Below are 12323 nucleotides of genomic sequence, written 5' to 3' on the forward strand. Positions count from 1 at the left end.
GAACAAAGAATCTTCTCAGCATGTAGGATCTCTGCCATCTAGCCTGGATTCTCCAGGGTGCCATATGCTGCTCTACTTAGTTGGTTTGCTGGATTTTAGGGAGGCTAGGAGTCTGATTTTCAGCCAGGTCAATTCACCGTTCCTTCTTCCACCTCCTTCTCCTCCCTCTCCCCGCCTTAAAGAGTTCAGTGGTCAATAGTGAAGAAAGCTTTAAATTCTCATGAAATACCTGGCTTAAAAAAAAAAAAAAACTACCCCAAATGTGGACTGAGATGAGGACATTAGCTGGGGTCTGAAGCAAAATTTTGAGAAAGGACTTTTTTTGCTTTTCATTTGTTGCTAAATGATAATAGCTAATTGATAATAGTACTTCAAGTGGTATGTCAAAGTTTGTAAAGTGCTTTCCATATATTATCTCATCTGATCCTCACAATAACCCCATGATGTAGGTGATGTTGTGCCCATTTTACAGATGAGAAAACCAAGTCCTAGAGAAGTTGAGTGACTTGCACAGGGACACACCCAGCTAGTAAGCATCTGAGGCAGTATTTGAACTTGGGTCTTGGTGGAGAAGGCTCTCTTTCTGGGGATTCCCTTCTGAAATTCAGAAGCTGCCTGAATGGGAGTCATATTTCTGGAACTCAGACAAAATATTCCATTCAAATGAAAATTTATGAAGCAACTATTATGTTTGAGGTACAGTGCAGATAAATCTCATTATCAAAAGAGATAAGAGGCACATTCCCTGACCTCATTAATTACAGGACCAAAGATTTAGACCTGGAAGGAACCTTAGGACTCATATGATCGAACTCCCTCATTTTTCAGGTGAGTAAAGCCTAGGGTGATAAAATGACTTGACCAAGGTTACACATAAAGGGGCAAAGCTTGGATTCAAAACCAGCGTCTTCAACTCAAAACTTATCACTCTTTCTGTTGTTCAATCTTATTGTGAAATAGGAATTTGGAGATAGATTCTCAGGCACTGCTGTGCTCCTGAGACCAGGAGAAGAAACTGGGGAGATGATCCCAGGGGGAAAGGAAAGGAAATGGCTTCAACTATTTGCAGTCCTCAGAACAGTTTTGTAGTGCAAAAGGAGGATTCTCAATATCCCCCTCCTTTTTTTTTTTCCTTTCTGTCAAACAGGATTATAAATATAAGAATACATAGGTTTATGAAATGGAATCACACCATCAGATGACAGAGACCAACCAGGCACTCTACTCCTAGAGATTCCGTTAGGTACAGATTTTGTCTTCTGTCCTTCACAGCCACATGTGACCTTTTCTCACCTCAGGTGTGTTGCTGTTGGTGGCAGGGCTTCTAAAAAACAATGCCTGCCTTCGCCCAAGAAGGCAGAGATTTTTGCCTCATTCCTGTCTCTTCTTCCTCAGCATCCTGGCAACACAAACTGAATCTTTTGTTGTATCATCACCCAATTTCTTTTTCCCTGGTCTCTAAATATACTCTTTTTCTTGGTGAGCTCATCAACTCCCATGGATACCAGTATCATCTCTACAAAGGTAATTCCTGAAGTGATCTAGTCTCTCTTCTTAAACTCCACATTGTCAAATGTTTGGTGAACCTCTGGCCATCTCACTTGCATCTCCAATTCACCATGTCCAAAATTTCTTCCCAATATGCAAACTCCTTGAAGGCAGATACCGTCTCACATTTGTATTTGTAGCCCCAGAACATAGCACAGTGCCTGAAGACAGCACTTAAAAAGTTCTTGTTAATTGATTGATGAAGCCTTCACCTTCTCCCAACTTCCCAGTTTTTATTGAGGGTACCACTATTGTCCAAATTGGGGCAGCTAGGTGGTATAATGGATAATGGAGTCAAGAAGCCCGAGTTCAAATTTTGCCTCAAATGCTTAATAGCTGTGTGACCCTGGGCAAGTCACTTAACCTCTGTTTTCCTCAGTTTCCCCAATCGTAAAAATGGAGATAATATTAGCACCTACCTCACATAGTTATTATGAGGATCAAATGAGATAATATATGTAAAGTGCTTAGCACAGTGCCTGGCACACAGTAAGTGCTATATAAATGTCAGCTATCATCATCATCATAATCATCATTATTATATGAAGCAATATTTGTAAAGCACTTTGCACAGTACCTGGCAAATAGTAGGTGTTTAATAAATGCTTATTTTCCTTCTTTCTTCCCAAGTTGCCCAAGTCTATAACCTTATAATCATTCTTAACTCTTCCATCCTCCTCACCCCTCACATCTAATCAGTTTCCACATTCTGTAGTATCTATCTTCATGACATCTTGTGTTACTGTCTCCTTTCCATTCACACAGCTACCAGCCCAATCACCCTAGTCTGGATCCTCATCCCCTCTATCCTAGTAAATAACCTCTTAATTGATATCCCACTTTCCAGTTTTTCCCTTCTCCATATCCATATTTCCTTTTTCCATATCCATATTTCCCTCTCCAATCCATATTATTCTTAGTTGCCTAAATAAGACAGGTCTGATCACAGAATAAAATAGAAAAGTATTTATCAAATATTTACTATGTGCCAACCACTGTGTTGAATACTGGGGATACAAACAGAAAAAAGCAAGACAGCTTCTGCTTTCAAAGAGGTCCCATTCTAATTGGAGGAAATAACACATATAGCAGCAGAGTAGATGGAAATTCAAACACCTCACTTTAAAGATGAGGAAATACTGATCCAGAGAACGTCATACAGCTAGTTAAGAGCAGAGCCAAAACTAGAACTCAGGTTTTCTGACAATCTAGTCATGTTCACATCACCCTACCTCCCAAGCATGAGAAAAATTGACTTTGTCCTGCCAAGTGTAGGTATAAAGGTAGGTATAAACGGAAGTGTTATTTTCATGACCACCTATGTAACAACCAATCTAGGTATTTGGAAGGCACAGAGAAATGTAAGTTTGGACTGTCCTTGACTTGGACTAGTTATGAAAAAATTAGTTAAGTAATTGATGGTACAAATAAGCATATAGTACTTGGGTGCCTAAGTTGTGACTCTGCTGCATGGACCACCTGAGATTTTTAACCCAAAATTGTTTTTTACCTAATTAGTGTATATGTACCAGTAGGTCAGTAGGACCTACTTCCCTGGCCACCAGAATATGACTGCTTCCAGATATCATGGCAGGAGGTTTAGATCAATTAGGAACTATAGTTAGAAAAAAAATCAGGTGGTCTACACACCTACAGATTTCCGATCATATGGTCCACTACTGAGAAACTTGGACATCTCTGATATAGGAAGTACATTTAACTTAAGAGACTTCATGAGACAGCATAGTATAACGGACAGATCTTTAGAATTGGAATCAGAAGAGATGAAATTGACTTCAACTCTGCCAATGACTAGTTGTGTGACACTGGTTGTCTCTTTCTCTTGGTCTTAATTTCTTCCTTTGTAAAATTAGGGGGTTGGATTAGACCCAGGGGCTCTTAACCTGGGGTACAGGGACAAGTTGTCCATAGATAGATTTCAGGGGGTCTGTGAACTGGGATGGGGGAAAATTTATTTCAACATAGTTGGTTTCCCTGGTAACCTATGTGTTTTACTTTACGCATTTTAAAACCTGATTCTAGGGGCAGCTAGGTGGTGCAGTGGATAGAGCACCCGCCCTGAAGTCAGGAGTACCTGAGTTCAAATCCGGCCTCAGACCAAACACTTGACACTTACTAGCTGTGTGACCCTGGGCAAGTCACTTAACCCCAGCTGCCTGAAAAAACAAAAAAAAAAAAAACAAAAAAAAACCCTGATTCTGAGATGATTCTGAGAATGGTCCATAGACTTTACCTTCAGACTACTAAAGGGGTCTATTATACAAAAAATGTTAAGAACTACTCCAAGGTCCCTTCTAACTCTAACTTTCTATAAGTAAATCATTTTCAAGTCTTCTAAAAGCACTAATTTTTCCATAAACAATTAATGCGCTAACTAGGAAGTATTATTTACCAGTTAAACAAGTCCCTCAGAGGATTCCTCCCCCTCACCCCTGGAAGCAACTTGGGTCATATTTTATTAGCAAAATACATGTTTGCACATGTAATGAAAAGTAATAAAACTATATTTCCTTAAAAATAGTCTCTGAGTCAGACTGTTAAAAAATTCAAGTAACCCTCCTCCAGAACCCGGGAGCTTTTAACTGCATCAGGTAGGTCTACTAATTCTCTGTGAAATTCATTGGCTGTAGGTCAAAGCTTCCAGGAAAGCATGGTGAGAGATGCTAGGAGAGGGGCTAAAATCGACATTCACAAATGGTGTCAGGACAAGGCATCTCAGTGACAGAGTCACAGGCATGGAAAGTGTGTTAGATTCACACTTCTCTGAAGGATGCCATGATGCTAATGATGCCGACATGCTGAGCTTTGCAGAGAGAATAGTGGGGCCTGTAAACCTGCCAAGTGAACGATGAGCTGGGGGGAACACATGTCTGCGAAACAGGAATCCACCAGCAGATGGCGCTAGCATCCTTCTTCATATTCCAAGCCTTTATGCATAAAGTATCCCGCTAGGCAATGGAGCTACATCAGTAATGAGTGTTTCTAATGTTGGGTTCTTTTCATCATGTCTCCCTTTGCCTCTGTTTCCTTCTTTCTCTCTAACTCAGTAAAATCTTGGAAACCGATACAGAAAGGAGGGAAACTCTGCTATGCCTTTGCAGTTAATCTTAACACTCACCATCACACTAACATATGATGCTATTGGGCCAACTGCAGGACTGGGCAGTTTTAAATTTTACTCCAGTTCTAGAAGGTGACTGGGAATCACACCATGAAAATTTCAGCTATCCAGGATTGAACTAGTTAATACCTGTAGGATGTACTTCAATAGATAGCTCCAGGAGCTAAGGAAAGCAGCTCTTTGGCAAAACAAACAGTAAGACTATTAAGTATGAGATAATTGTTAGGGGAAATATGACTGACTCTCGCATCTTTTAATATACCTAGCACTTTATCTGTATTGATCTGCTTCTGCTAAAGAGGAAATTCAGAGTTTATCTACCTGCTTGTGCAATCAAGTGTGGTTTTGGACTATTGGCAAATTACAGGAGCCCCACTGGGGTCTTGCCTTTTAGGTTCTAATTTCCGCACCCATCACAAACATGCATAATCAGCTGAGTTAATCAACACTTTATCTCCCATGTGCGGTGTATGTCCAATATCCTGAATTATGAACAGAAAGGCTTGCCATGGGAATTTCAGTAGAAAACTGTGATACTGAGATTCACTCCATACGAGAGACCCAGTTGGATAAATCAATAACTTTTTTGCAGAGCACCCAGGTTAGAGGAGAAAACTGCATCTTTTGAAGCTTCAAGTTGAAACTCTAATGTTAGGAAGATACAGGACAGGGCAACTGGAACTTCCTAAGCTGCTTGAAAGAATGAAAGATTTGATATATTAGTGCCTTGAAACATGCTCTTACTTAGAAAGGGTGCTATGGAAGATATTTTGAAGACACTTACTCATAGAAGGTTGTCCATCCAGTTTCATCACTCTTGGTGGCTAGGAGGCCTGTGCTTCCATCATAGGTCATGAGTCCAAGCTCTAGGTTTTGGGTAGACACGACTTTCAGGCCACCATTGCTGCCCACAGTGAGAGTGATGATCTGATTGTCAGGCATTAGCAGGTGGCGGGCCATACCGTTGTTGTCCCTGCGAATCTTTAAGGAGTTACCATTGTTGTCAACCAACTCAGTGACATCATTGTCAGCGCTGTAAGTGAAGTTGTATAAGTATTCTCCTGTCACCAGACTTTGGGTGTACTGGTGAATGCCATCTGCATTGAAGACATACAACTCTTGTTCTCCCGGGGATGCCGCCTCATACTGGTTGAAAGCATTTAGGACAGGCTTATTCTTGCTTACTGCCCTAATCCGGATATTTCCTAGGTCAGCAATATAGATGGTTCCATCTGGGGCTACAGCTAGGGAAGATGGCGAATTCAATATGGCATCAGTAGCATAGGCTTCATCCCCCGAATAGCAGTTGCAGTTGACATCATTTTTGCAATCACAGTCTGAGGCAGCCCCAGCTAAGAGGCAGATTTCCCCATTGGTGGTTACCTGACGCAGTCGGTTGATTTTCTTCTCGTCTGTCTCGGTGATATAGAGGATACCAGTATGGGAGATGGCGATGGCACTAGCTGATTCCAGGGCAGAGTGAATGGCCAGTTTGCTGAGGGAGTAATCGATGCCTGGGACTTGGCAGTGCATGGGGCGGCCTGCAATGATGCTCACTTGATGGTTCTCAGTGATTCTCAGGATGACGTTGTTCTCCAACACATAGAGGGAGTTGTCCATGGGATTGACAGCAAGATCAGTTGGCCATTCCAATCGAACCTGGAAAGTCATATCAAACACTGGGTTCAAGAACAGCTTGTTGAATCAACTGACATTTCACTAGAGAAGATGCACAAAGAAGTGTTTGTGTGTGTGTGCGCGCGTGCGTGTGTACGTGTGCACACACGCGTGTACCTGCCTATTAGCTGTAGGAAAGAGAAGAATGAGTTAGTCAAGGTATTACTCTAGAGCTCTGTGGTTTCATTATCGCTGCACAAACTAATGGTATATACAATGAGATGAAATCATTTCAGATTAATAGGGAAATGTTGATTGACATATCACACTTGCAGTGCTATATTCTCAAACCTGCAGTGATGATGGAGAAGAAAGCGTAATTATACAGTACCTTTTCTACCCTATAATCTGGTAATGGTTATAATATGTCAGATGTACTTCAGTGTAGAATTGGGTCTTTCTTTCTGCAACATTCCCTATAGCCTGCCATTCTGCACTCAGTCATGCTAGTTCTTCCTCCTTGGCTTTATCTAGATTCCTTAGAAGGGCGAGGCAGGAACCCAAGGCCAACAGCATTCTGCTGCATGGCTACGGAAATGAGGAAGGAATACTACCTGGGCCACGTCCATGCTGGAATCGCAGCTCAGAGGACGGACAGCAGTCAGATCATTGGAGCCCAGCAGTGTGGAGATGATTCCATTTTGGTCCACCTTCCGGATCATGGTAGCATCCACAAAGTACATGAGACCATTCTTGTCCACTGCAATACCTGGGCAGGAGGAGAATGATTTCATGTCATGTCTGTTTCTGATGGAAGACTTACAGTGCAAGATTTGAGAGTGGGAGAGTGCTCTATAAATGATTCTCTGACCGTCCAACAGCTCCAATGGAGTGGACTAGGACATCATTAAGTGAATAAAACCTCTCACAAATTGTTCAATCCACCTCCCTCTAGGATTAGTCCCACCTAACTTTGTTCGGTCCTTTATTCTATGTAGATCCCCTAACACAGGAAACTAGGTGGCACGGGAGACAGAATACTGGATTTTGAGTGAGGAAGACCATTCAAATCTTGCCTTAGACCATGAGTATATAAGTGACCCTAGCTGAGTCACTTAACCTCTCCCAGGCTCAGTTTCTTGACTTGTAAAATAGGGATAATAATAGCACTTGCCGTAGAGGGTTGTTGCGAGAATCAAGAGAGATATTATATGTAAAGCAATTTGTAAATCTTAAAAGTGCTATATAAATGTTAGCTATGATTGGTATATACAGTTGTTTCCACAATGTTAGTCAAGAGGCATAACATATTATGAAGTGCTTTTTAAAACTTAAAATGCTACCATTATTACTACTAAATTGTATTTAGCATTGTACATGTTCTTAGTCTTTGTGTGTGTGTGTGTGTGTGTGTGTGTGTGTGTGTGTGTGTGTATAGTCTCTTTAGCTAGAATGTGGCCAGGGACTTTGTCTTCTGTATCTTTTACTCCCCACCATACAACTTAGGCCCAGAATTTTTTTTTTTTTTTGCAATTGTGAGGCAATTGGGGTTAAGTGACTTGCCCAGGGTCATACAGCTAGTAAGTATCATGTGTGTGAGGCTGGATTTGAACTCAGGTCCTCCTCACTCCAAGACCAGAGCTCTATCTACTGCGCCACCCAGCTGCCCCCATAGGCCCAGTATTTTGAATGCAGTGGTTGATGACTACCTAACCAATACTTCAAAACTGTAACAGAATTTCTCAGCTTAGAATTTCTCTAGTGCTTTTTGCTCAGTTACCTTGGGGCTCTTCACAAATACCAGTCCCATACCATTGTCACCATATCTTATGGGCAGCTATGTCATGCTGTGAACAGATTGCTGGGCTTGGTGTCAGGAAGACCTAAGTTCAAATCCAGCCTCAGACACTTAAGAGCTATGTGACCCTAGGCAAGTTGCTTAACGCCTGTCTGCCTCAGTTTCCCCAACTGTAACATCATAGTAATAACACCTAACTTCATAGGATTGTTATGAAGATCAAATGAGAATATTTGTAAAGCACATAAATCAATACTTGGCACATAGTAGGTACTATCTAAATGTTAGCACTGGGGGATAGAGGATCTCTTGGGTGGCCAAGTCTACATTACAAACCTAGGAAGGTATCATTTCTTCTGATTTTCTACACTCCACAAAAGTAAAGAATATCCATCCAAAATAAAATTTTCTTTCCATTTGTACCACAAATGGATAAAGTTTATTTTAAATAGGTGGTTAAAAAAAACTCATCCATTTATACACAAAGCAATTAATTAAAGTTAAATTATACCAGGGAAAGCAGTGCTTTGATTACTGGACTTAATTTTATTCAATCTAGATAATGATGAAACTAAACTCATATCTTGCATGACTTTTCTCGAAATCTCCTTTTCTTTCTTTCTCCCTCTCTCTCTCCCTAGCCCTCCCTCCCCTCTCCTCTTTTTCTTTTCTTTTTTACCTCGCGGGCTCATCAGTGTTGCATCCACAGCCTTTCCCCCATCTCCACAGCGGGCCTCATCAAAGGGCAAGCACTGCTCTCCAGTCCCTGCTACGACTTCAGAGTTCCCAGCCAGGTCCTTGGCTCCCGTCAGAGACTTGACGCGGTAAATCCTCCGACTGTTGGTATCTGACACATAGAGTGAGCCAGAAACAGGGTCCACTGCTAGGTAATACTTGTGGGCAGGGTTGTTGCTTTAATGGGAGAAACACAAAGAGAAACAAGAAGAGAACGTGGAGCTGGCTAATCAGAAGGAAAACAAAGAAAGACATTCTATTGGTGGTTTTACCTTCCAGTATCTTTCCACTTTAATGAACTGGAAAGAAACTAACGTAATAACCTAGTGTTTTAACATAGCATGGCTCTTAGTTATTTCCAGTTGGACTTGTACTCCTCAATTTATCTTAGAACTCATCATTTCCCACCGTGCTAATGTGCTGTTGCTTGATTTAGTTGGCATAGAAAGTATCAAGGAGCTACTAGTTGGGAAAAAAAAATATTTGCTTTATACATAGTAACTCCCTATCTGTCAGCTACTCATTATCTGCCCTAAATCAACCTTAGCATGACCTAAATGCTGACGAACATTTCAGTGTGACAGTATTCTCTCTCTCTTTCTCTCCCCCCGCCCGCACCCTGTGAACGTCAGTAACTACCTGTTCTACAACTTTATAGTGTTATGTTGCTCCTTGGCGGGACTGATAGGTTTAAGCATCTTGCTCAGAGTTAAAAAGCCAGTATGTGTCTGAGGTGGGACTCAACCAAAGTCTTCCTGGTTTTGAGGCCAGTTTCTTATTCACTAAACCACGGTTGCTTCTCATGGCAGTGCTTACTAACATTTTAAAATGTATGCTTCCTCAAAGCCTAGAGGTCAGCAGTGCTATTAAAAAAATGAGGCCAAGTTGCTACTCTCCTAACTGTAACATAAAACACTTTACAATCCTTCCCTTGACTTGTCCTCAGACCTTTCTGTGGTCCTAAAATGATGACCAATCCCTTGGTATGGATGGGAATAATACTGATATTTAGGGTGAGGAATGTGGATATAATGATGAGATTGTGCAGTTTTTGGTTCTTTGCTATTGGAGTTAGAATGCAGGCCTCCTTTACTCATAGAAGGTATAGTCTATACCTTTACAAAACCAAAATGAATGAGTGATTGGAGAAAACACGAGTGTACTGAAGGCTGATTGTTTAATTTTCAATGTGAACATTTTTGCTATAATTCAGGGTGGGATTTACATTGATTGTCTACTCTAGATGTACGACAGTATCAGTAATGTAAATTAAATTTAAAGTGTGTTGTAGGTACATTCTCCTCCTCCCTTCCCAGGAGTGCAATGTTAACATCTACCAGTGTGCCCCTAGATGTAGAGGCTCTCCCTTTACCACCACTCTGACATTTCCAGGTAACCAAAATTGGAGCATGGTTACACTTGTCATTTGATGATTTAAGAAGTCCTATATTTCTGCATTCCTTCAGATGCTAATGACGCCTTTCCCTTTCAGATTATTTTCATCTATTCTGTATGTGTCTCACATGTACCTTCTTATTTATACTTTGTCTCCCTCATTAGCACATAGGCTTCTTGAGATTGGGACTGTTTTTGCCTTTCTTTTTTATGCCTAGAGCTTGGCACAATCCCTGGCACACAGTAGGTACTTAATATGTGCTTATTAACTGACTATTCTATCACTAACTAGTTGATAAGCCCTGGGAAACTCAATGAGCTTCTTTGGGTCCTCTTTTCCTCATATGGAAAGTGAAGGTATTGTATCTAAGGCTTCCTTAGCTCTAGAATGACATGATGTTACAATTTCCTGTACTATAAAAGATAAGAAAGTCTGCCTGATATGGGTATTGTTCTCACTTTGGCTATTATAAGGACCCTTCCTCAGGACCCAATGAGCATGTTCATTTTTATGAATTCTTCTGCCAATATTCTGGAATAAGTTTTGGTTTTGTGCAGATGAAAGCATCATGAAGATAAAATGGCTTCACATCATGTCAGATTCCTTCAATTACATAAAGTTTGGGATTTTTTTTTTTTTGCAGGGGAGGGAGAAGAACATTTCAGAGAAAGAAGAGAAAATGGAGGATTGTAGCACTAGAGTTCCCTAGTCAGTAAGTTGGTGAAACTCCAATTACAAACAACACTGTTTGGATTCTTCACCGATTTAAAAAACAACAACAACTCTAAAACAAATCTCGAAGACTATTTTAAGGAACAGTCTGTGAACTGTGAATTGAGAATGTCTTCAATCATAGCCTCTCCTCAGGTTGCTATTAAGACATATAATTGAACTGGAAACCAAGGTCTTTAGGAAGCCCTTGCCTAGATAACTAGTTGGAAAGGCTAGGGGTACTTCTATTCATTTTTCTTTTTATAAAGTCACTGGAGAATTTGAATGTGTAGAAAACAAATTAGGAAAGAAAACGGGGGAAAAACTCCACGATATTTCTTAATTAGACTGTGCACTCTTGCTGAAGGAACAGTAACTAGAATGATCAGCAGAAAGATCATGGCACATATACAGCTGCGCCTGTCTGGGAGGTGGATAATTGATTCTGGACTTTCTAGGGAGCTTAATTCTACAAAATTGCAAAAAAAACCCCCAAAAAACAAAAAACCCCAAACCAAACCAAAACCAAAAAACCTTCTAGTATGGAATGCAGGGAGGAGAGGAAATGAGTTTTATTCATGACCAGGGGAGTGTTCCTTCTTAGCTCAATAGCATTGGATTCCTAGCGTACCCTACCTCTCCAACCCCCAAGAGTGTATTTCCTACTTTATTCACTCAAGGTTCAGCTCAAGTACTCTGCATGAAATCTCTTCAGATCCTTCCAGCTGCTACTTTTTTCCCTCCCAAAATGACTGTATACTTAATTTTGTATGTACTCAAAGAGATACTTGTTGCCTCCCCCTTATCAACTGTAAGCCCTTTGAGGGCAGGGGCTATTTATTTTTGTCTTTGTAACCCTAAGACTTAGCACAAAATGTGACACAACAAGTACTTGCTAATATATTGATATCCAATTATTTTAGGAAAGCTTATTGGCGTTGAAGTCAATTGTCTTCAATCAATTCAATGAAATATCAGTCAATTATCTATTACTTGGAAACTAGATGGCAAAAAAGAAGACTGGCCTCCTTAAAACATCTATGTTCCTTATGTTCTTGTCCTTTGCACTGCTGGCCCCAAACTCTTCATTGAGGTGAGCCAACAATCCTATAGGAGATTTGTAAAAGTAGTGCCTTTGGGAGATGTATAAGTTAGAAGGGATATAGTTGGGCCTAATGGTTTTATATGTAGAACTTTTCCCTATTTAAAAAACTTCAGTATATAATCAGGAAGGACTGTGGACATACCAGCCAAAGGAGAATGTTGGGCAGGGAGGGGGAATTTCTTATGAGTGTTATCTTTTGCTCTCTCAAACTCCAGACCTTTTCAACTTCAGTTGTAGGAACTAATTCTGGGGCCTATGCGAGAAGGCATTT

General features: G+C 40.7%; 1 protein-coding gene across 8 annotated transcripts in view; it reads right to left on the reverse strand.

The window, feature by feature from the left end:
* Positions 1-12323, reverse strand: part of TENM2 (teneurin transmembrane protein 2) — a 392109-nt gene that overhangs the window by 21897 nt on the left and 357889 nt on the right. For all 8 annotated transcript variants that reach the window (XM_027841747.1, XM_027841746.1, XM_027841748.1 and 5 more), the window contains 3 exons: positions 8785-9017; positions 6922-7076; positions 5475-6349 (listed from right to left, as the gene is read on the reverse strand). In XM_027841747.1, the coding sequence (XP_027697548.1) occupies positions 5475-6349; positions 6922-7076; positions 8785-9017 (1263 nt within the window). The remainder of the gene's footprint in view (positions 1-5474; positions 6350-6921; positions 7077-8784; positions 9018-12323) is intronic.

Source organism: Vombatus ursinus, unplaced genomic scaffold, assembly GCF_900497805.2.
Source record: "Vombatus ursinus unplaced genomic scaffold, bare-nosed wombat genome assembly UNPS02014863.1, whole genome shotgun sequence".
NCBI classification, from domain to species: Eukaryota; Metazoa; Chordata; class Mammalia; order Diprotodontia; family Vombatidae; genus Vombatus; species Vombatus ursinus.